This window comes from Hydractinia symbiolongicarpus, chromosome 9 (genome assembly GCF_029227915.1).
Source record: "Hydractinia symbiolongicarpus strain clone_291-10 chromosome 9, HSymV2.1, whole genome shotgun sequence".
Lineage (NCBI taxonomy): Eukaryota > Metazoa > Cnidaria > Hydrozoa > Anthoathecata > Hydractiniidae > Hydractinia > Hydractinia symbiolongicarpus.
The window spans coordinates 22420470-22445288 of record NC_079883.1 but is presented as its reverse complement, the minus strand read 5'-3'; the positions used below and the strand labels follow the sequence as shown (position 1 = coordinate 22445288).

The 24819-nt window shown below is 34.8% G+C and overlaps 3 protein-coding genes across 3 annotated transcripts; 2 read left to right on the top strand and 1 right to left on the bottom strand.

Annotated features, from left to right (window-relative positions):
• The first annotated feature begins 3999 nt into the window (after positions 1–3999).
• LOC130656173 (papilin-like) lies at positions 4000–16143 on the top strand. Its single transcript, XM_057459001.1, has 18 exons — positions 4000–4229; positions 8313–8364; positions 8479–8591; positions 8684–8744; positions 9248–9605; positions 9849–9929; positions 10388–10545; positions 10885–11026; positions 11389–11515; positions 11988–12192; positions 12394–12567; positions 12657–12830; positions 13185–13373; positions 13488–13632; positions 14216–14341; positions 14611–14853; positions 15034–15312; positions 15828–16143. The coding sequence occupies exons 1-18, from the start codon at positions 4213–4215 to the stop codon at positions 15956–15958; spliced, it is 2775 nt and encodes a 924-aa protein (XP_057314984.1). The 5' UTR covers positions 4000–4212; the 3' UTR covers positions 15959–16143.
• Positions 16144–16613: 470 nt separating this feature from the next.
• LOC130656175 (uncharacterized) lies at positions 16614–19119 on the bottom strand. The gene is made up of 3 exons (XM_057459003.1): positions 18979–19119; positions 17730–17884; positions 16614–16976 (listed from the first exon to the last, which is right to left on the bottom strand). The coding sequence occupies exons 2-3, from the start codon at positions 17867–17869 to the stop codon at positions 16727–16729; spliced, it is 390 nt and encodes a 129-aa protein (XP_057314986.1). The 5' UTR covers positions 17870–17884; positions 18979–19119; the 3' UTR covers positions 16614–16726.
• Positions 19120–20178: 1059 nt separating this feature from the next.
• On the top strand, positions 20179–23547 carry LOC130657841 (uncharacterized). The gene is made up of 3 exons (XM_057460836.1): positions 20179–20318; positions 21107–23021; positions 23140–23547. The coding sequence occupies exons 1-3, from the start codon at positions 20179–20181 to the stop codon at positions 23545–23547; spliced, it is 2463 nt and encodes an 820-aa protein (XP_057316819.1).
• The last annotated feature ends 1272 nt before the right edge of the window (positions 23548–24819 follow it).

Below are 24819 nucleotides of genomic sequence, written 5' to 3'. Positions count from 1 at the left end.
AGATCTAGCAACAACAAATTTTGGCACTAATAAAATTTTAGAAAAGTCTTGGAGGTGGCAACGATGTTATTTCACCAATAATCAGAGGCATTCTACCTGCAGTTAGTTGTATTTTTCAAGTTTTACAGCTAACTTTCGTTTCTTCAAAGTTAACAATACATCAAAATAATATGAAACAATATTTTGTTAAATGGACATGCCTTTGCCATGAACTGTTGAATTTCCATTTGGTTCACTCCAATTATCCACTCCACATCAAAAATTCGCAAACGCTGAGTTCTGTCTGTACCCTTCCGTCAAATAGTCAAGTATATCATGTGGAAAATGCACTGCACTGCACTTTCTCAATTACTTGCGGCTATCAATTTTAACATTCCGTCCTCCTTTTTACTCAATTTCTGAAGGGGTTTTTAGCTATCTAATACTATAGAAATATTAACTTCTATACCATTTATCCAATTGTCTATCCAAAATACTAAATACAAAGGCTACAAGCGTTCTTTCTTTTTTTAAAGAACTCCAAAAGTTTACACAAAAATAACTGTTTTCTGCGTTACCAATCCTCTTTTTTTGCGCGCTTAGTTTGTGTTCACATTAAGGGAAGTGTACACCTAGATAAATCGATGTGCAGGTTAATACAATATGTTATATTATTCATGCTTATTTATAACAAAAGAGATATTCTTCACCAATAAGCGTCATATTAAGCTCCTTCCTCGTGTTTTAGTTATGAGATTTAATCATTGAATAGCCCTGGTAGATTTTTAAAAATGAAATCATTTTAGACAGAATTACAAAACACACATTTAATCTGTCATTACACCATATTTTTATTCTCCTAGTTACACCATATCCAACATTAAAACCAAACTGTTTAGGGCAATTTCGTTCCAAAAAATATATTTTTTTCTAAGATGTAGCTAGCGTCATACCCATATCGAAAATCGGAAAAAAGCTATGAGAACGACTTTGATTCTTGAACGACTTGATCTAATAGAAAACATATTGTAACTATTTAACACAATCTGACTTCCGGTGCCTAAGATACTGTTTTCTGACCTCGTTAACACATTGATTATAGTGGATACACCATAAAACATAAAAGGGGATGCTTCAAAATGAAAGTATTTAATACTTTATTTCATTCATAGTCACAAAAAACCGTTGTGACTATGACTGAAGGGTCTTGTAACATGCATATCGGTCTCTTGTGAACGGGAAATGCCCTGTGCCCTAAACTTTTGAATTCCTTGATAGAGCATCGGTGACCAGCCTCACTAACGTCTCCCAAATTCTGGGAAATCTTCTGTTTATATAACTTTGTTTTATCTCTATTTGGTCCCGGCTGACGGTTTTTTTTAATAACTCCTTAATAATATGTTGCATGGCTATGGTACTTACTGAGTTTCAATATTCAATCTGCATGCCGGTCCCATACCTTTCAGAGGTTTTGATATTGGCTATTTGTCGAAACTACAATCTCTGTGAAATCCTTATAATGGGGAAAATATAATAACTCTTGTTAGGATTATCTTTAGAGCTTGAAACTTACAACACAACTTTGATTCATCAAGTAGAATTTACTTGTATGTTTTGGAGACGTGATTAATCCAATTTCCCGATTTTTTCGGATTTTACCAGAAAATCTGAAAAAGACGGATCTTCAAGCATTATTTGGCAATTTTTCATACGGTCTATCTAAAAACTACAAAATATGTTAAAGAACTTGTATTTAGCTTTCTGAAACTTCAAACAGAATGTAAAAATTCGCTCTAGAACTAAAGCAATTGAATTTTATTCAGATAGTGGCATTTTGAACAAATTTCCAGCTTTTGATGACGTCACACATACCTCTTTAGCTGACTTTTCGCGAATCTATTACAAGTATGACGGCGTATTTCGGGTCATATTATAGGTTTCCACATTTCTTTGCTTTGTTCCTTCATTTCAACTCATTTAAAAACTTGATTTGTTTAACTAAGGCTTTTGTGAAATATCCGGGATGACCGATGAAAATATCGGAAGGCGGTTTGATGAAAAAGCCAGACTTTTATTTAGTGGTTTATGTAGTGAGTATCAATAGATAATTGTTATCATTGAGTTATAAAGGTATTACGTCATATTATAGTTATGTTAAAATGCTTGATATTTCTGAATGAAGTGCTAGATATGTGGATATAGAGACTGGTATGTTTTGTTATTGACAACTAAGGATATAGCTTTTGCGTTTCGATTATCAAGACTAAAGTTTCATAAGCTCTTAGTTCAAGTTATGAAGTCATCGTAATGGTTTAAAAAACTCTTTTTTCTTTACAACAATCAACTTAACAAATATAAACACCATGGAAGACTAGGCAGCCTGTCTACCATTTTGACGGGGCATCTATAACTCCATACGCCTCTTTGCAGCAAATAACGCCATCAAAGTGGGCGTAAGAAGAAGTAACAAGCTATAAGTATCCAGAAAAATAATTACATATTAATATTTTTCTATTTGCTATTCATCAATTATTATCAAATGGAATTCTCTACCTTTCCTGTATATGTTTTTGTTTAAGAGTAAACCTCAAATTAGCGGATATGATTAACCATTGGGTCATCGTGGTTAATGTAACAAAAAAATGTATGTGTCAGATAGTGGTAAATTTACATAACAACTTTTGTTTCATTAAAACACGAAGGAAGTTAATTTATCCGTCGTCTGTCTTTAGCCGGAAAAATTAATAAATCCCAGCTATATTCCACATTGTAGTTCATTACTTGATGCTGACAGGAGAATAAGGATACACAAAATACGGATGTTGGAGATATCTTCGATGGGCGGATTTCTGTGGAATGTCCTGTCTTTTATCCCGTTTTCCACAGGATAAAAGACAAGTCTATCTCTATAATAACAGCCGTCGTCTATCTGTTTGTCTGTCTGTTACGGACACACGAAATGTGATAGATAAAGGACGAGCGATCCTGTGGACGAGTAGCCTATTAATAATACCCGTATCTTACTGTGCGTGTGTGCGTACACAAAAAAGTCAGGTGCACGAAAGCAAATGCGATATATCATTTTCACATTGTTGAAACGGGAAAGATTCCTGTAAATTTAAAGGAACGGGCTATTCTATCAATTTTGTACAGGTTAACGACTAGTCTATGTTATAATGCGCACTGTTCGTCTGTCTGTCTGTCTGTCTGTCTGTCTGTGCGCTAAAATTGTTACATTGCAGCTTTATTCCGGACACCCTGTAGAACATTTCTAATACTTCAGTTAACAAGAGAACATAGAAGCCCGAAATGCTGATGCGGAAGAGATGTACAGGCTAGTTCCCGTGTATTTTTCCACCGGTTAACGATTAGTTAAGAATAAAATACCTGTGGATAGCTAATTTGTCCCAGGGTAAAAATTGGAAACAAGGGGACCAGAAAAATAGTAGAAAGCAACTCATGGAGCGTTGTTATTTCACCAGTGTATTTCTTTTCATTTCTTACCACTTTTATTCACAGTTATAAAACAAAGATATTTTCTTCGGTGGAGTGCAGCATTAACATTGTTCCCATGGTATTTAATCTTCAGATACATTAGAAAGCTTTAGCGCTATTCAGATTCAAAAAGCACACAAGAACGTGAGTGATGCTCTCAAATCTTTTAATTCTGCAAAACAGCTATTTCAAAAAAACGCATCAAAAATAGTATATCGCGCAAAAGTTTGCAGCTTATACAACAAAAACAACAACAACAGCAACAAAAAGGCTGACAAATTGAGAGACAAAAACCAAAACAAGAAAAAAAACGACAATTATGACGGCAATGACGACGACGATGACAACGACGAAAACGGCGGTGACGGCAAAGACTTAGTAATGGCTAAGCCATTGCAGTTATTTTAATCAAAATATTTTATTTTCTACAGTTGTACTTTTCTGCCAAGTTGCTATCGAGAAAAAGATCTGGGCACAATAAGTTTTCTATATAAAGCCCGAATCCGAAAATATTTAATGACACAACCGATACTTGAAACTGTTATTTAGTTTCAAAACACTCCAAAAGCGTTTATTTATTGTTTTCATAAACACAATAATATTTTAGTTGTCTTTTCGTGATAAATTTTCTGGTTAAAAGGGACGGAGGAAAATAATTAGTACAGTATAGCAGTTACGACTCAAAGAACTCAAAATAATTCGCATTTTTGGTTCAACTTTGGTTTGACTTTGTGTTTAATGGCGATACTTCAAAGGTATCTTGTTTGTTTTACTTCATCACTTTGTTTATCGTTTTTATAATGGCGCAAAACGACCGTTTTGTTTTTGTTTATAGAATGAATGACATTAAATGCATGATAAACATTTTCTACAACAAATTTTCCGTCTTTTTCTGTAGTTTTGCCTTTTCCTAATTCCAAGATGGCCTCTTTTCTTTAATTTTCGAACAAGTTTCATAGTTTTTTCTTTTGCGTTGGGTGTATTTGGCACTCCAAGTATCTACTATGGGAAAATAACAGAAGTTTGATAAACAACTCTGTAGCTTCGTTTTCAACAATTTATAAAGAAGCATGCACACACACAAAAAAACGTTTTCCTTGAATATTTAACGTTATGTCAACATAACTTTATCTATTTACCAAGATGTGTTTACGTGTATTCGTCACACACAACAACAAAATTTAAAAGTACTTTTTCCCAACATCTTTTTTGCAAGAACAGGCAGACTAAGTTTTAAAAGTTGTAGAAGTCTGTTGTAGAAGGATAGATCATTTTAACACTTAGCAAAACGTTGTCTTTTGTGATTTTTATTTTTTTTGCTAAGTAGACTCGAATTAATTTCATTGTAATATAGTTTCCATTTTTATATGAAAAACATTGAGAAGAAGTATTTCAATATCTATGAACAAAAATAGTTTTTCTATTATTTCTATTATTATATATACTGTCAAATACATTGGTTTGATTTTATGGTTTTGATTAGCAGATTAGCAAAATAGCCTAAGCGTTTTAGATAGGAAACGCATTTTTTTTTTAAAAAAAATGGTGCTTTAGCTTCTTCAGTAGTTACATAATTTCACAAGAACGAGCTACGTTTATTTTCAAGCCAATACAACGCTTCTTCAAATTACATACCCATTTCTATCGTCAAAAAAGTGTTACTCAAAAACTTATATCGTTAAAAAAATTTAAAACTTTTTGTTGATGTTTATTGCGCGCGAAAAAGATAAAAAGAAAAAACTTGAGAAATGAATCATGGAAATTAAAATTACAATGGGCGGTCGGAAATGTAGCGGCGATTCCGTTCACCGGGCGGATCATACCATGTCAGAAAATAAACAAAACTATGAATGTTTAAAAACCTAAGGAAATCCGACAACAAAAAAGTTTGTTTGGATTAAAAATAACGGAATGAGAAAATCCATTAAATAATGACTCCTTTAATGGTCCAAGAGGAACCGTGCTCTGTGATGTGCTTTTTTTATTCGTTACGTTTGTTTATGCGAATTTCTATTTTAACTCAGTTTTCACGAATTTTTTTATCGTATTGATGCGAAACTAATTACAAATTTTTGTTAGCACATTGAAGGAAAATTAGTATAAAAAAATGATGACATCACCCTGTTCAAAAATGGCATCATCATTTATCTTGAAATATCAACAAAAAGGATAAAACAGTAAAAAGTAATCTTTGGAATTTAAAAAACAAGCGATTTAAATGTGTAAAATTGTCTGTATTTATTAAAATGCTGGCATGGATATTTGAAGAACTTTTGAGTAAGGTTAGATGACTTTTAAGTATGGTTAATTAAAGATGTACAAAGTCCAGCACTGAATGTATTTTCGTAATTGTGAGTTACAGGATAGCTCTGGTACTATTCTGTATACAAGCAAAGTAACTTCTGAACTAAGTGGTTGCAAAAAAATAAAGTTCTGTTCACACTTACTAAAGCCCTGTTCACAATTACTACAATCTTGTTGATGCTATGTCTGCAAGAATTGCTATAACTTGTCGTTAGCCCGTGGAAAAATCCACGGGTTCCCCATCCTTTTTATACCGCATTGCGTGCGTCTCGCTACGTGCACAGCTAAGCTACCATTTTGTGTGACAGAAAGACAGACAGACGTATATGGGCTATATAATATAGATTCAAGGTTTTGGGTCTGAGCAAAATAGCCTGAGATCCTATGCTGGGGAATTTACGAACGTTGACAAGTGAATGTTGACGAGTTCAAGGTGCGTGTGTCCAATATGAAAAGAGTGTAAATAACTGCTTGTTGGTAAATCTTCAAAATTTAAACTTTTTCTAAATAATATTAGTATCGTTTGTTGTGTAAAAGAACTTTTGCCTTAATTTTTAAGATGTTTAAATTGTGGAACATCTAAACTATTAGCGTGTTTGTGAATTCTTATTTCGCGCCATTTTTCGTTTTCATGCAAAACATTGACCTGTCTGTTATGTCTGTTTTTTGAATGAAATTTTTCTTTTTAAATGGAAGTTGTTATGAGCAGTTTGAAAACAAAGTCAAGGAATGTGAATTCTTTTTAGATCAAATAGCAAAGTATTTACATATTCATTTTTGCACACTTTTAACAAAATTGGTGGGAATGTACGGATTAAGTCCCTCCAACGCACAGCTTTTATAATTGTTGATATTCCTTTGGGAGATTTTCTGAAAAACCGCGCAAAGGAGAACTTTTACTCAATATTTTTGTCAACATCGATGAATACAATTGACAAGGTCAAATGGGTTTTTCAGCACTGAAAATGTCACGACAAAAAATCTTTCAGTTTAGTCTAAATCGATATTTTTTCCACTCTCGTTCCCAGAGCTCTTTGATATTAAAACCTTGAAGGTTTGTCTCAAAGAGCTTTTGGGTGGAGAATAATTTTTCCCGCCCTTTTGCCATTTTTTCAGTCTTATTGAGAGGGCGTTTTTTGTAAGACGGTTGTTTAACTACACAATCCCGTAAGAAATTCATTATAATTATTATTAGGTCTGCGATAAGAACATTCGTGTGCATCACAACATTCATTTTTTCAATCGCATAATCGCAAAAACATGTTAGCAGTGGGATATAATGACATGATTTATTTATTCTATAAAGCAGATATGACGTCACAGATTGTAAATAGACATTGCATACAATTCACTTAACACACGAAGTTAAACTCTCTTGTAAAGTGCTACCGTAAGCGCCATTTTCAATATTTTTGGTATTTTACGCCCTTTCTTAAGGCGGTACTTACTAGCGTTGTTATTTATGCTTTTGCAGTCAAATTCGCACTAATATACCGTATATACCGCCATCCTAACGCCCCATACAGTAAAACCTACTTCTGGCGGGAATCCATTATAACGGACACTTCTCCACAGCTGATACTTTATCCCAAAACTCTCAAAACAAAATCTCTATGCACCGGCACTCTTTAACAGACATCTCTGTATAGGGGACGTCATTTAGAGATCCCAAATTACATCTAGAATGGATCTTTCTAAAGCGGACAAGCCTAACAATGGCTTTTAGAACAATTTTTGAAAGAAATTATATAACATTTCCCTTTAGACAATCTTTTACAATTTCGCCTAGGGTTTTTTCTTTGTTATTTCAACTTTTAGCTGGTATTTGTCTTTTTTAGGAATATAAAAATGAAAACTTACAGGAATATCTTGAATCTGTTTTACTTTTGGAAATAGAGGATTACATGCTTACCATATGAGTCTTTAAATTTTATTTCAGAATGAACTTTTCGATACACTTTAAGGCCTGTTGCACTGCGCACTAACACCCATAAGTACCATTTTGAACAATTTAAGCCAATTTGTGAACTGCAATGTAACGAACATCGTTCTCTAGCGGACACTTTTTTGGGGTTCCCGATGGTGTCCGCTATAAAGAGGTTTCATTATAATAAAAACGTAAAAAAATGCAGAATAAAAACGTCAAAAAAATGCAGAATAAAAACGTATTTTACGTCTCAGTCTGTCGAAACAGGTATCAACATATCTGTTTCGACTAGTTTTTTATACTTTAAGCAGTTTTTTGCTGGTATCAGCCGTTACCATGGCAAACAGTCTAATTCATGAAATTAGTATTAAAGACTAGTTTTGATACTAAAATTACCGGCTTTCATACAGCGCAGTCTGGGTATTAAAAAAGCGCTTGAATGGAAAAATTTAAGCTTGTTTTTGTTTGACCCGATAGGTCAATTCAATTTCTTGGTGACTTCCTTACACAACTCAGGTTGTTTTATTGCTAGTCCAATCCTTTTTAAGAACAAAAATTAGAGAAAATAACTGGGATTTATTTTCATATATATATATATATTTTCCAGGTTTCTTGCCGTAACAGGGGTTGTTGGATTGTTCTCCATCGTTGCTGCTCAGGTAAGAATAATTTACTTCATCCAACATAAAAATAAAGACTTCATCTTACTAGCAGATAAGGCGAATGAATACCAGTCATTGCTAGCACTTAATTGTTAACAAATTTCTGTTTAGAACAATACTACGCAGCTTCTGGCGTATTGGGGAGAATGGGGTAATTGGTCAGATTGTTCTCGTACATGTGGTGGAGGCATAACAGCTCAGCACAGAGAATGTTTGACATTAAAGTAAGGCCATTTTTCATTCCTGTTATAGCTTGTATTCGTTTGCTGATATATATTTGTTCGTTCGTTCTCATGCCTGTGTTTTTTTCCCATAGCAACGAAACAGTGGCGAACTGCGTAGGAGAGAGTGCTAAATATGAAATGTGTAATATACAAGTAGGTGGTTTTTAATATAGTACTCGTCAACCTCGTCCTCAAGCATTTTATTTCCTACTTTTTCTTTGTCTAACGAGCTTTATTATATCAACATATTTTTAACAACACATTTAACACATCTGTTTAACCTTGGAGGAAAGAATTTCCTCCAAGGTTTAACTGAATAATAGACTTGTGGTAGAGCGTTTGCTTTCAGTGCGGGGGTTCTTGGTTTCGAACCTCGGTCGAGTCATGTTAGAGAAATCTATCCTTTCTGCTTAGCGCTCAGCATAAGAATAGGATTAATATCTTTTGTTTAGTTGTTGTAACGGCGATTGTTGTGCTTGCACAACTTTCGTAGCTTAAATAGTGTCTTTAAATGCACTAAAATCCCCTTCGCAGGGCCCTTGTTGATAGCAGTACCAATAGAAACTGAAAAGGCTATCCTCGGTAAATAATTTCAATAATAATAATAATAATATTCACAACCTGGATTAACTCACACAATATTTTTGTTGTTGTAGGACTGTCCAGACGATGCAGTTGATTTTCGCACAGTGCAATGCTCTCAATATGACAAAAAAATACACAAAGGAAAATACTATAAGTGGGTTGGATTTAGACACGACGCAGGAGAGTGCGAATTAAAGTGCATGCCGAAAAACAAGTTCTTTTACGTCACATTTCAAGACAAAGTAACGGATGGTACGCGATGTAACGAGCATACGTTTGATGTCTGTGTCAACGGTACATGTTTACCAGTAGGATGTGACATGCAGTTGTACTCCAATGCACGTATTGATAACTGCGGTATTTGTAACGGAGATAACTCGACATGTAAACTCATCCAAGGTGAATTTAAACTACCAAAGAGTTCATACGGTGAGTGTTTTCGTAAATTTTATATATATGAGTGCAAAAAATTTAGTTCCATTTAGAAGTGTTTTTTCGGACGTGTGTGTACAGTTGCAGTTTCAATTTTTTGGGTCTCCTTTTAAAAATTGGAAATAAATGTGGTTGGCAAGATTCATTGAACAGTAAATTCAGAACACAGTAAAACGCTAACATGTTGCCTTATGATGACATCATCAGAAATCATCAGATCCACTTGTATTTTGTTTTTAGGTTACGTTGATATAACAACCATACCGAGCGGTGCTACAAATATCAAAATTCGTGAAAATGGAGTACCAACAAATTATATTGGTAAGTCTATGCCTCCCATGCATTCTTCTTCTGTACTTCGATTTCCTATATATATATAGGTTCAGTCCACTTTGTTTATCTTCTCCAAGTTAACTCTCATACCAGAGACAACATGGAAAAACCCAGCGTCAAAATATTACCACGGTTGATTGAATCTTAAAAAGTTTAAACCGTCAGAAAGTCCCAAACCAGACGTTTCCTATTTTAACCAAAATAAATAGAAGTTGCTAACCTCGGTCGAGATTGATAAGTTGCATTACAACAAGAATACTATTAAAATTAGAAAAGATCGAATCGAAACAACTAGGCAGTAACGTAACATTGGGAAAAATATTTAAAGGGATTGGTGACCAAGAAAATTTTAGGGCGTTACCTCCAAGACGAATTCAAAAAAAGCTGTTAAACTTATCGGTACTGTCATACCGGGTAATAGATAATTTCGTAACGTTTCGTTTCAGCGCTTCTAAGCAATGGTAAAAGTATTCTAAACGGTGATTACATATTCGTCCATTCTCGCACGACAAAACACGATGGAAGTACGCTAGTATACGAACGAACACGAAAAAATAATCATCTAACAATCGATGGACCAATTGATCTTTCCCTCAAGCTTGATGTGAGTATAGTAATATGTGATTCACCTCCCAACCTTGCTCCCAGGGCATTTTGCCTTATTGATAAAGACCCTGGGGACGAGGTAGATTCACCTTCCAAACACAAGAAACTTTCAATGTTTTCGTGGATTTGCAAAAGAGTAAACATTGTGTAGTTATGCTGACGAGGTATATTTTTGCATACACGTTGCCTGAAATGTGCATAGGAAAATAACTCGAACGTGATTGGCCAATAAGCTAATATCCCAATTTGAAGTGCAATTCCCAATATTTCGAGTGCACTCTCCTCCCCGCCGGTAAATGTAGGCATTAGTTTTCATATACAAATTGTTTTCTTTTAGTTATACGCTATGAAGCCTTCCGATAACTTGATAACCTACGAATATTATGTGCCAACAACATATAAAGGAGTGGTCAACAAAGTTGCTGAGTATAACTGGGTGGTCGAGGCATGGAGCGAGTGCAGTAAAAAATGCGCCACAGGTAATATTTAAAAAATCGTGTTGATAAGAAAGTCTGTCTTTTCCTGATTGGTGAAGTTTTAGGAAAGGTTAACCGAATGTTGTCTTTAACAACCTTTGCATACGAGCTGGATGTTGCAGGCTTCTATTTCGCTTTTTGATTTGTGGCTAAACGAAAGAGAAACTCTGGAGACGAGATAGGTGTTGTAATATTTGTGTTCTTTAATGAACCTGCGGGACGATACTTCGAACACTTCTCTTTCTTTCTAAGTTTTAAAAAAAGATGGATCTAAAGGCAACCTCGTCTCCAGGCCAAGTAAACTTTACTTATATGAGCACGTGTTTTATCGTTTCGATATTGTTACTTGACTTTCTTTTTTCCAGGAAAACGCATTCGGACTGCATATTGTGCTAAGAAAAACACTCAAGAGAAAGTAAAAGATTTCAACTGTAAGAAAGAACAAAAACCACACACAGAAGAAGAGTGCAACACACAGGCATGTCCACCAAGGTATAAACAAACTTCTTCCCAGATCAATTTTTAAAGACGCTTCTAGTTGTTGCTTGGCAACAAAAGGTTTTATGTAACCGCGCATATTTAATTTTTAAAGGAACAAATCAACGTTTCAATATGTTAAATACGTCAATATGTTTTAGCAATTATCCCTAATTATCCTAATTATTAGCGATCCTAAACGTTAGTACTTCAAATAAATGCGGCGTACCCAAAATTTCAAGCAATTGATACGCGACTGGAGCAGCATCGTTCCCAGGGCATTTTGTCCTGTTGATAATGTTGGCTCAGGGGCGTTCTTTGTATGAATGAACAAGCCGGAAAGGGTTAGCCGATAGGGATAAAAATATGGGGAAGTTAATCCTACAAAAACCTGCATAAATGGAAAGGGATACTGCCTTAGCCGAAACGTTTTCCGCATGGAAAGACATCCAGCACATTTATGCGTTATTTATTTTAATTTCTTTAGGTGGTATATTAGTCAATGGAGTCCGTGCTCTAAAACGTGCGGAGTTGGCATTCATACCCGACGTGTTCATTGTGTTGAAACTATTAAAGATGGAAATATTCGCATGTTGGATTTCGGAGATTGTCCAGGTTCTGCGCCCATCACCGTGGACCAGTGTGTCGTACAACAAAACTGTCCACAATGGTTAGAAATGAAATGGACACAAGTATGTATGCTGTATTTAATTCTCCAAAAGTTTAATAAAAAAATTGTTATTAGCTGAAAATATTTTTAAACTGTATACACTTTTTGGATGTTTGCATTTTTTGAGGTAAGCCCTTGTGACTTTAGCAATTCTGTGATAGGCAAAAAGATGCAAGCGCTAAGTGTGTATTTTATTGTTCCATTTTTCACTTTACAAATTTAGTGCTCAAAAACCTGCGGCGAAGGAGTGCAGACAAGAAAAATTCACTGTATGGACACCGTGAAGGAAAATTCTGTGGAAGAAAAGCAATGCTCGATTGAAAGAAAACCCATCGCAAAAAGATCGTGTTTTAATGCACCATGTGGAGCGACATGGGAGGCGGAGAAATGGAGTGAAGTACGTATTTCAATATTTCGTTACCAGATCCTTTTTTATCGGGTGTGTTTTGGTGCACAGATAACTTTATAGCCGTTTTATGTTTACAGTGCAACTCTCAGTGCGGATCTGGTATACGCAGTCGTACTGTCATCTGTCGCAATAGTGAAGGTATTGAGGTTCCTGCTGAATATTGTAACAAGAATGAAGAACCTACATCATTCGAACAATGTCAGGTGTTAGGACCTTGTAAACCCACGTGGCATGCCACCGAATGGAGTAAGGTGAGTTAGACCACTACTTTACTCATTTTTTTTTCGAAATATTTTCAATCACGTCGCCAGGTGATGCCGTCAAAGAAACTTTTTTTTTTTTATGTCAAAATGTTTTTTGACTTTTTTGAAGGTTTCATTAGCATCAATACCTTTAAGATGTTTGCAATGAATATATTGGGAAGAAATACTAATTTTCACTGTGGGAGACTAGCTGTCAAAAAACTTGCACTGAAAGGGCTAAGATAAAAAAAGTTCAGATGTAAGACAAATTTGAATTCATTAAAACTGAAAGGAGGGTTGTTGGCCATTAGGTTTGTTGTGCAAATATTACTTTGCTTGGAAATATTCCGTTATTTTTTTCAGTGTACGGCTCGATGTGGATATGGCATGCAAATGAGAATGACAGTTTGTGCGGTTATGGCGCCTCATGACAAGAAATTGACTATTGTTAATGAAAGTAGTTGTGTTGTTGAAAAGAAGCCAATTAATATGCGAAGATGCTTGAACAAGAAGCCGTGTCACACGAATTATTTTGTTTCTAAATGGTCTCAGGTGATTTTTGTTCTCTATTAGCTATCAAAACCCAAACACCTCCAGGATGTGTAACGTTCAGTAACGCCTCCTCATTTATAACATAAAACATTTACTTATTTATTTTCACTACAGTGTTCTCAATCCTGTGGAATGGGTTTCCAAATTCGAAAGGTCCAATGTTATGGTGACAGAGAAATTGATTACACAGAGAAAGTTTGTAAGAAGCTTCAACGACCTACCGCTGTCAGATTGTGCAAGATTACGTCATGTGGAGAAGGTAAAAAAAATTTGATTTGTATCATGAGAGAAATGGTAACATCTGTTTTTTCAGGATTTAATAAAAATTTAAAAGCTGCAACAATGTAAAATCACTCAGAATACAACTAATATCAGCTAATAAAGGCAAGCTTATAAGGAGCTAAAGTTTCACTAAGCTTTGTACTTCGTGCCAACTAGAGCAAACTCAAGCATGGCAAAAAAATCCGCTTATAAGAAGTTACGTTGGTGACTATCTCGTTCGTAAACATGAAAGTAGGCTTAAGCAATTTTTCGAAATAAAAAGAGATGTTAAAGAGTATGACGATACAAGCGGTCAATATTCTCTTAGACTATTCCCCTTTTACACACGCCTTTTACTTAAAGATATACATTGACACTTCCTATAGCCGCCAGAGTCTGTTCCTCTATGGATCCAGCTTGAATATTTCATACTAACCGCCTCTTTTTTTAAAAAAAACTAAAAAACTAAATTAGTCATCCATTTTTCCACGAATTGACGACTAGCTGCTTATAAGCACGTGTGCTTGTACGTCAGATTTTTTTTAAGGCATTTTCTTAATTCACAATTCTTTTATTTTCAGTCGCAGGCGTTGGTCAGCTAGAAGCTACAACTACTTCAACAACAACGACAACTACAACAACTGTAGCAAGTACGACCACGACTCGAAGGGAATATGCAGCTAGAATTGTATCTTTAGTTGGAAATGGTAAAAGCACTTTATTATTTTTTCCAAACTATACGTTTTACTTGATTGGGGAACATTTCATCGGGGATGAAGTGACTTTTACAATCATGTGGTAAAACACCCTCGTCCCCAAGGTATTTTACTTTTATCATAAGAGAGAAGATGGCAAAAATATTTTTTTCGCCGTTTTTTCTCATATCAAAATGGCAAAAAATTATGGGGACGAGGGTGGTGGAGAAGATCTGTACTCGTTTAACATGTCAGATTTTGACTTTATTTTTACATCATAGTTCTCTTGCACGAAAAGGACAACGAAGATTACGATTGCATAGCAACAGGTGATCCAAAACCTGACATCAAATGGACATTACATGGAGATGAGATTAAAAGCACAAGATTTCGTACGGTGGAGATCAATGGTGGGAGTAGATTAGTTATTCTCGCAGCCAGCATTGAAGACGTGGGAGAGCTGAACTGTATAGCTACTAACAGAAATGGAGGGGATTCTAAAAGTTTGGACATAAAAGTCACAGGTATTTTGTGTTATATAATGTAAATGTGAGGAATTCTTGATTTATTTATGCTTCAATACGTTTGTCCCATTCTTGTCCCCAGAGCTCTTTCGAAGTTTACCTCAAAGAGCTCTGGGGTTGAGAATGCGTTTGTCCATACAAGTTTATATTCTTTATTTTTGGAATAACTCATACTTTTAGGACCACCGGTTGTCACCATCAGCCCGAAATTTGCCGAGAAGATTGAGGGAGAAGGGCTAGTTATCCGTTGTTCAGCTGATGGGTCACCCGGTCCTCGAACCCAATGGATGCGAGACGCCTATAACTTTTACGGTGATGGAAACCGAGTCATTGTCGGAAAGGATCGAATTACATTCAAGCGATTGCTTGTTGGAGACACAGGGAAATATAGATGCTTAGCATTTAATTCTGCTGGTACCACGGAGGGGTCATCTAATGTAGTAGTAAAAAGGAGTTCGGGTCAGTATTTTATATTTTTTTGACTTATTTTATCATCAACAAAGATCAAAGTAGAGAGAAACGATTTACAAAACATATTTTAAGAAAAATGTTCCTTGGAAATAATTGGGTAATAGTACTGTAGATAAGAGAAAAAAAGGCTGGAAAAATTTATTTAACTTCAGAAAAATATCATCACCTTTCCATGATAGGGCATTTGTTTTTGAAAAAATTCACTTAGTACTACAACCATGTTCATAAATTATTGGGGAAAACGGCTTTTGAGGTCTTCTTCAGAGCCTGCCCCCTCTCCACCTACAGTTAGTGTTGATTTTAGGTTGATATGCCACCCAAAATACTGTTAGTTATTCTGGAAAATACCTCATTGAAGAGTGGGGGAGTAGGGAGTGCGGTTTTCCAAAAATATTTTGGACATGATTGTAGTAACAATTTATTTTCATGGAGTTAATTTTTGTTGTTTTGTATTAAATAAAGTTAGACGTTGTATGATTATGATTTTCTTGTTTTCACTCTAGATCGAACAACAAAGGGGGAGTGTTTCGACGATAATGGAAAAGCTGATTGTCAGCTGATATTAAAGTTTGGAGGTTTATGTGACCTTCCATACTATCGAGGCGTTTGTTGCGCTAGTTGTACTAGAAAGTGAAATGCTTCATTCAGAACTAGTCCTAAGAGGATACAAACAAAATCCTTCTATAATGATCACATGCTTTTCGTCATCTCAATTCTTCAACTTGAAGAATGAAAATAGCAATTCCAATTTTACGTATAGATTTTTAGACCTATAAATCAATTTGTATATAACAAAAATAAATATTTTTTGTATCCAAAGGTTTTTTTAAATGTTTCTTATAAACTTCAATCAATAGCGTTAAGTTTTAAGTTAGCAAAAGAGATATTCTAATCTACAGATAGGAAATAGGTATTTTTCAACATCAAGAAGCTAACCACTCCGATCATTGGGATCTTCCACCTTCCATATTTGAAATCACATCATCACAGGTACCAGTCAATCACTCAACATGCCTTCAGAAGGCTGGTATTATAAAGTGAAGTCAATAAAAACAAATCACCTCACTCCCTTTACGTCACATGATTGATAGTTGATTTTTGATGATAATCTCACAATATACTCAAGTATAAAAACACAACAAAGGAATATTCCTCATTTTCTACTATTCATAGAAATAATCGTTTATAGGATCCTTAAAAGGATTTATTTCTCTGTTTTTTGGTTTGGTTAGATTTAGATGCAATGCACTTAAGATTTAATAAAAATAAACAAAAAAAATATAATAATCTTTAGATCAAACATTTTCTACTTCTTTTTTCCAGCCAAGAACTTTTTCAGCATATAAACTTTACACCAAGAAATTATTGTTGTTGTTTCTTCCAAAAATATATATTCTAAATGTCATTTCTTCTTCTTTGGAACTTCAGTTTTATGAATTTGTGTTTTTTGTTCTTCCCTCGAGAACTCTTCATATCGAGCTACCACCTCCATTCCGCTTGTTAACTCCACTTTGCTTAACGCCATTTCAACAATCGAATTAGGTGGTGTATAGAAAAACCATCCTTTATTAGCCTCGTTATCATTAAATAAACCGCAAAGTGATGTAACAACTTCACCAAATTTTGGAATATGTCGCGAACTGAAGTTGTATCTGAAGGAACAGAAAATAATAGGGCAATTTTAGACACGTGACTGAGAGCGTTCTTATTACAAAACAAGTTAGGTTTGAAGGCTAATATTTAGGAGCGGCCTCGTTCCCAGAGCATTTTTCCCTTTGATAAATTTGATAGCGGCATCCGTAATAACAACTCAGGGGTCACAAGATCCTGGGGACCATGTTGATACAAGAGAAAACAATGAAATCAAAACCGATCTCTAATGTTATCGCCACCCTTAGCAACCTGGTTGGTTGATAGCGGCCTCTGTAATAACGGATCAGGAATCAAAAGATCCTGGGGACGAGGTTGATACAAGAGAAAACAATGAAATCAAAACTGATCTCTAATGTTATCGCCACCTTTAGCAACTTTGCACCGTACTTCCCTACTGTTGTGACCAAACACAGATATTTATCCCATCTTTATGAATAAAAAAACTGTGTTTATCATAAGCTGTTCATATCCATTATTGCATTAAAATATTTGCTCAAGCTAGTTTGTTTTACAGTTACATTTTTCAAAACTTTATTATCAGACGCAAACAAAGCATCGTTGCGTAGCTTCCATCGTACAGCGCGGTGTAAGCACTAGTAAGCACTTTTAAGAACAAATTTTAAAAATCCTTTCCTCCAGCCCTGCCGGATAGTGTTTCACAGTTTGATGTCGTTAGAAATTACTGTCAACTTTGGTACAGGAGGGATTTACAATAAAAGAACACTTGGAATTTGGCCGGAAAATAAACTTACTCGTGATTTTGATTTTGTGCAGCCACTAACAAGTCGATAATACTTCCTTGATTCTTCATTTTAAACTGATGCACCCCGGGAACATTAAATACATGATCTTCGTCGCTTTCAACTCTTAGATGAACATGAGCTAAAGCCATTATGATTGGTTAAGGCTAGAAAGAAGAAAAGATGTGATTGATTAGTTCTGAAAAAAGAAACCCACTTGGTATTAGAAAAACTATTTCACTTTCTTTATACATAAATGTACAATTGCTGACCGATCTTAACAGAGTTAATAAGTCCTGGAGACGAGGTTGGATGTCAACTGTTTTTAACGAAAGGAAAGCCTTAATATTAGAAAAGCTATTTCACTTTCCTTTATTTATAAATTTACAATTGCTGACCGATCTTGACAGAGCTAATAAGTCCTGGAGACGAGGTTGGATTGCAACTGTGAAGATCGAATATGGAATCATTTCTGCGTTGTCTTGATGTATACACTGGTGTCTAGACTAAGATATGAATCTAAACGAACGCTCCAGCGCGGAACAAATCAAACTAATGCCGCGATTTGATTGGTTAAAACAACTAATTATTCTACAGTTTTCATAAAAATATTTGTTTTTACTGCCAACAAAAAATATGGAGTTATTTTAAAAATGAATTATGCAACTTGAGAAAATTTTGCCTTTTGTTTTATCAGGAGATGACAAAAAGTATCCCTGGTAATGAGGTTGGTACTTTCAAATGAATTGGCATGTTTTTACCTACAAGACACGAAAGCTACAAAAATTTAGGAGGGACCTCCTTAGTTTATGACCACGTCATTTTCCTTCATGACCTTAAAAATCTTGTAATGGCTATCAATAAAAGTGGTTAACAGTAGTATATAATCTGATTAAAGCAGTGCTAGTGCTTCCTGAAATCGAGTGGGTTTCGGTCGTCGGTCGCCAAAAATAAGTAAATAAGTAAATTCCGCTATGTGTGGCGGCTGCTGTCACACTCACCACGAGGAGCATATTATCCATTCAGTGTGTATCACTGCATGAATTACATTACGTAGATTATATAAACGCCCACTGTGAGCGGAAGTCTAATCAGGGAGAAATTTTCTAAGTAGAAATGCATTGACGAATGTGTCATTATAAACTTTGCTCTGTACGTACATGGCTAATCTCTTACACCAGGAATAAGGAATTACTTTTTTTTATATAAAACTTAAAATATAGCACACAAGATTGTACATAATCAAACAATATCAACTTACTAGAATGTCTCTGCTTAGAAAGTACCTTTTCTCGCTTGAATCTTTTTTGATTGTATTGCTCTTGTAAGATGCAAGGCATGTTTTGTCCAATTTTTTAATATGTCCAATGGCTATTGTATTCCCAAAGCTAGGATAAAATTTTAATTAAGAAGTATAAACTCCTTTAATTGAATAGATTATGGATTAAAAGGTAATCAAGATTGAGATTGTAATATGTTTGTTTTTAGTCAAAAACTGCAAATTTGATTTCAGTTGATTCTAGCTAGACTTATTAAATAACTCTTTTATGTGTAATAAGGCGATCGGACCGAGCGTCCTGGAGTCCTGGAATTATTAAACGTTAAAATTGGATATACTTTAGCGGGAGATTGATTCTTTTGTATTTACAATAATAATTATAAATGAAATATTATTTAGGCTTTTAAAAACAATGAAAAGAAGTTCCTCATAAAATTTATGCAAATTTCTTGTTTCTTCAAGAAAAAATATGATGCACCAGTAGCTGTAACGGCTTTTTAGATTTGACGGTTAATTTATCGTGGAGGGAGGGGGAGGAGGGGGATAGAGGGCGTGGTAGAAGTCATTTAGAACTTTATTCGCTAAAGCAAAGGAAATAAATTGTTACAGGAATATAAAGAGAATGTTATTATTTTGGTTGGCGAGTTTTGTCTGTAATGTGTCTCATCCACAGTGCTTTTTTTTTCACTCTTTGATACGCGTGCTGGTGTCAGCCATATATCAGAAGGCGCAAAAGAAGCCATGGAAACGAGATTGTGCAGTGCATTCAGTGCAATAATCAGTGATGAATGAAACACGATATACTGTATTTAGCAGCTTTTTTCACCTCTTTTCCCTGTGTCTCAGTTTTCAAGAAACTAAAGCTATTGCTAAAACACTAATTTTATTATTCGCCTAATCTCACGAAGTCACAATAAATTTACTATATGCAGATTAAAACATTTACTAAAACAAGGAAATTCCCAAGCATGGGAGAAGGAACGTGGCTATAAGATATGTATCTTCTGCTGGTCCAAAAGACTGTTGTAACGACAAGAAAGAACCCGTAACAATTGGCAGGGATCAAAATTTAGTTTATTCCCAATGTATAAAATTGTAAATACACAGAGAAAGAAATGTGTATATATATTATTTTAATATTTTAACTCTTGTGAAACTTTTATCAATATAAAAAACTTCCCAATGTATAAAAGGGACACTGGGAACCAGGTTGATGCTGACTCATATCACCTCATCCTTCTTTTGGAATTCGAAAGTGACGTAATTACTAAACATGGTAACGTTGCTCTGGCTGGATTCGGATGGGACATTAGCAAAAAGCTGTCAACTTGTTTTCTTTTTTTCTGTTGTGATTAAAGAAATTTTCTACTAGTTTATTTATAAATATAGCAAGCGTAATAAAAAGTATATATTATTGTTTGTTATTAAACTGATTTATAGCTAGCTTAGCTAGCTAGGTTGTTAAATTAGCTGAGAATATTTACTAGATGGAACCTCTACAGTACCGCTTGAATGTAACTTTACATGTACGCGAGTTTTACGACCTTATGTTACGATCTCATGTCTACATAAAGAACGTTCACATATCTTTTGTTTATACATGAACTTAATTGCTTTTTTTTGTTATTGTCGTGCGCGAGTCAGAACAATAAGATTTGATGAATCCTTTTGTTGTAACATGTAACATTGTTTAAAAGTGTTAAAGATCCCAAAGGCTTTTGAAATATTTTTTTAGAAAAATGAAGGAACATAACACATTAAAGGCATTTCTATCGCCGCTTTTCATTTTTACATTTTTAAAACACGATCAAACGAAGCATTTTTATTGCTGTTTTTCGTTCTTAAACTTTTAAAACACGATCTAACGAAACTTAAATTTTGTTAAATTTTTATTTTATTTTGTTGATCTCTTGACGACTATAGCAATTAAATACAACAATGGGACATACGCAGTTCACATGAGCTAATTAAATTTCGCGAACAACACATGAACTGTATTGTTTTCAACATGCAAAAATAGCTCATGTATTTAACAATAGGTTAACAATAACAACGAAAGTTCTGACACTACGTTTTTGTCTGTTTTTTTTTTGTATATCACTATGATTAGTCATCCCTGCAGGATCTGTCTGAAATCTGTTGCTTCAAACCATCGAGCAATTATGTGTGATGTGTGCGGTTTCTGGGTGCATATTAAATGTAATGGGCTTAATGCCACTGATTATGAAATGTTACAAAACTCCAACGATAATTGGTTCTGTCTTAAATGTATAAATGATTCACTTCCTTTTAATGACAAATCTACCCCTCTTGTTTTCAACTCTGCTTTATCTTCCACTGAGAAAAGAAAATTCCTATCCAATCTTAATACTCTTAACAACAGTCCTTCTGAAAATGATAACACCAATTGTAAATACTATGACTCTGTTGAATTTGTCTCTCAAAACTTTAATTCTTCCTACTTTTCCTTGTTCCATCTAAACATATCTTCCTTATCTAAACATTTTAATGATTTAACCTATCTCCTCTCTGACCTTAATTTTAATTTCAGTGCTATTGGTATAACAGAAACGGGTTTTCAAAGTAAATCTCCTTCTCTGAACTGTAATCTAAATGGATATACCTTTATACATACTCCTTCAGAAAGCATTAAAGGTGGCGCTTTGTTATACATTTCTGATAAGCTCTCCTGTTCTAGTCGCCCTGACCTTGATCAACTATGTTATATAAGTCACCAACTTGAATCAGTATTTGTTGAAGTTATTCATCCTAAAGGTAAAAATTATATCATAGGTTGCATCTACAAACATCCTCATATGGACCTACATGACTTTAATATGAACCATCTTACTCCTATATTAAGCAAAACCACCTCTGAGAACAAAAACATTTTTTTAATGGGAGACTTTAATGCAAATCTATTACTCTCTGATTCCAACCCTGATATTTCTGATTTTTTAGACTCTATATTTTCGTTTTCTTTAGCTCCTTCTATACTTCTTCCAACAAGAATTACAGAAAATACTAGTACTTTAATTGACAATATTTTTCATGACCCTTTTGAACTAAACTGCAAGTCTGGTAACATCATATCGTCAATATCTGACCATTTCCCACAGTTTCTTATAATAAACAAACAACACGTCTTGCCACCTCCTCCCACAAAAAGATCTCCTATTCCAGACTGGAATAAATTTAACCAAGAATTATTTTCTCAAAAAATATCTGCCATTGACTGGAATGAACTTCTTTGCTTAAATGAACTTGACCCATCTAAATCTTTTGATATTTTTCATACCTTTGTCAATAACTGTATAAATGAATGTGTTCCTCTCAAAAAATCTTTTACTAGAAATAACACAAACTCTCATAAAGAATGGATCACTACTGGCATACTCACCTCTATACGCAAACGTGACGCTTTACATAAACAATTCATTAAAGAAAAAGATCCATTCATAAAATCTCTACTGCACACATCCTTTAAAAAATACAGAAACAAACTTGTCACTCTATGTAGAATAAGTAAAAGTAACTTCTACAAACAATTTTTCATCAAAAATAAAAATAATTCAAAAGCTATCTGGGATGGTGTTCGTTCCATCATTTCACTCCGGTCTGCCAAATCTCCTACTCCTTCTTGTTTAAACATTAACAATAATCTCACTACAGACCCATTAACCATATCTAATTCATTCAACAGTTACTTCAGCTCAATTGCAGATAATTTAAGGAAATCGATTCCACCAAGCTTTAAACACTTTTCTTCGTATCTAAAAAACCCAACAGCTAATTCAATATTTTTTCGCCCAACTAATGATTTAGAAGTCCTTGATTGTATTTCTCTCTTTGATAAAAAAAAATCAACAGGTCCTTTCAGCATTCCGTACCAAGTCCTTCTTCCTACTAAAAAACTCCTCGCAGTTCCCATTACTAAATTAATCAATCTTTCCTTTTCAACTGGTATTTATCCATCTTCTCTTAAAATTGCAAAAGTTATCCCTGTTTACAAAAAAGGCTCAAATGTCGAACTTTGCAACTATCGGCCCATATCTTTACTTTCAAACATTGACAAAATTTTCGAAAAGCTTATTTTCAATCGTTTATATAATTTTTTTTCTATGAACAATACTATCTTTCCAGATCAGTTTGGCTTCAGAAAAAAAATTTTCTACCTCACACGCCTTACTAAACATTACTCAAAAGATTATGGAAGCTATTGACAATGGTCTTCTTGTTTGTGGTGTCTTCATTGACCTACAAAAAGCTTTCGACACTGTTGACCATGAAATTTTAATTAAAAAACTTTATCACTATGGTATTCGTGGGGTTCCTTTATCTTTGCTGCGCTCTTTCCTAACCAACAGAGAACAATTTGTGTTTATCAATAATTCGTCATCTTCACATAAACCTATTCGTCATGGTGTTCCTCAGGGCTCTGTTCTTGGTCCACTTTTATTTCTACTCTATATTAATGATCTTCATATTAATTGTCCGGGTTCCTCAGTAAAAACACATCATAATAGTAGAGAACATTGTATTATGAAATAAATTTATACAACATCCTTCGCATTGTAACGCAATTGTATATTTGGGGCATGGATTGGGATGCCAGGCAATAAGATTAAACAATAACAGGCAGGACAGATACATGTGCAGATACAAAAACAGCACTAACCCCAGCATATGCACTTAAATGGTATGAGACACTCACAATGACACGTACATCTTGGCTGCACTCCGTTGTGAGTGTCTCCCATGACATATCTCGTTCTTCTCTTCATCATAATGCACTTCAATGGTATGACCCACTCCCAATGACATGCAATCTAGGCTGCACTCCATTGTGAGTGTCTCCCACGGCATTTCATCATAATGCACTTCAATGGTAGGACAAGCTTGAATGTCCCCCACGGCATTAATTTCATCATATGCACTTCAATGGTACGACAAGCTTGAATGTCCCCCACGGCATATCTCATTATTCTCCTGTCACAATGCACTTCAATGGTACGACAAGCTTGAATGTCTACCACGGCATTTCATCATCATTTCATCATAATGCACTTCAATGGAACGACAAGCTTGAATGTCTCCCACGGCATTACATATGCACTTCAATGGTACGACAAGCTTGAATGTCTACCACGGCATATCTCATTATTCTCTTCGTCATAATGCACTTTAATGGTATGACACACACACAATGACATGCACATCTTGGCTGCACTGCAATTGTGAATGTCTTCCACGGCATTACTTCCTCACATCTCATTATTCTCTTCTATTCTTCAATATAAATAATAATAATATTATAAATTAATAATAGCATACAGTAATAATATCAAGTAATGATATAATCAACAGGCCACACACGTGTATCTGTCCAAACTTCTGGCTGACTTAGGAAGCCCGACATCCCCATCAGTTAAAACGCGCAATGTGTAATTAGCCAGGACTCTTGCTCCCACTGCTGGACTAAAACCTTGACAACACTGCTAGCCAAATAGTTGTTCAAGGAAACCGTGCAGCTAGAGCAAGTGTCTCCATCTTTGTTGATGCGTGAGCGATAAGCCATTTTAAACCAGTCATATACTGAACTCGGATAACTGTGTCTTTAACAATGGTTGCGGTGACGAACGCTATGTGGTGATGAGGCAATGATACTCCGCATTGGTTGACCGAGTGACATCACATAAAACAAAACAAAATTGTTGTTAGTTTGGCAAACCCTACACAGCATTATGAATAGTATAGGGAGGGCGGGTGGGAATCTTTAGCTCTAACTGGTTGTTTGCAGAGCCAAACTTGAAATGGGTAATA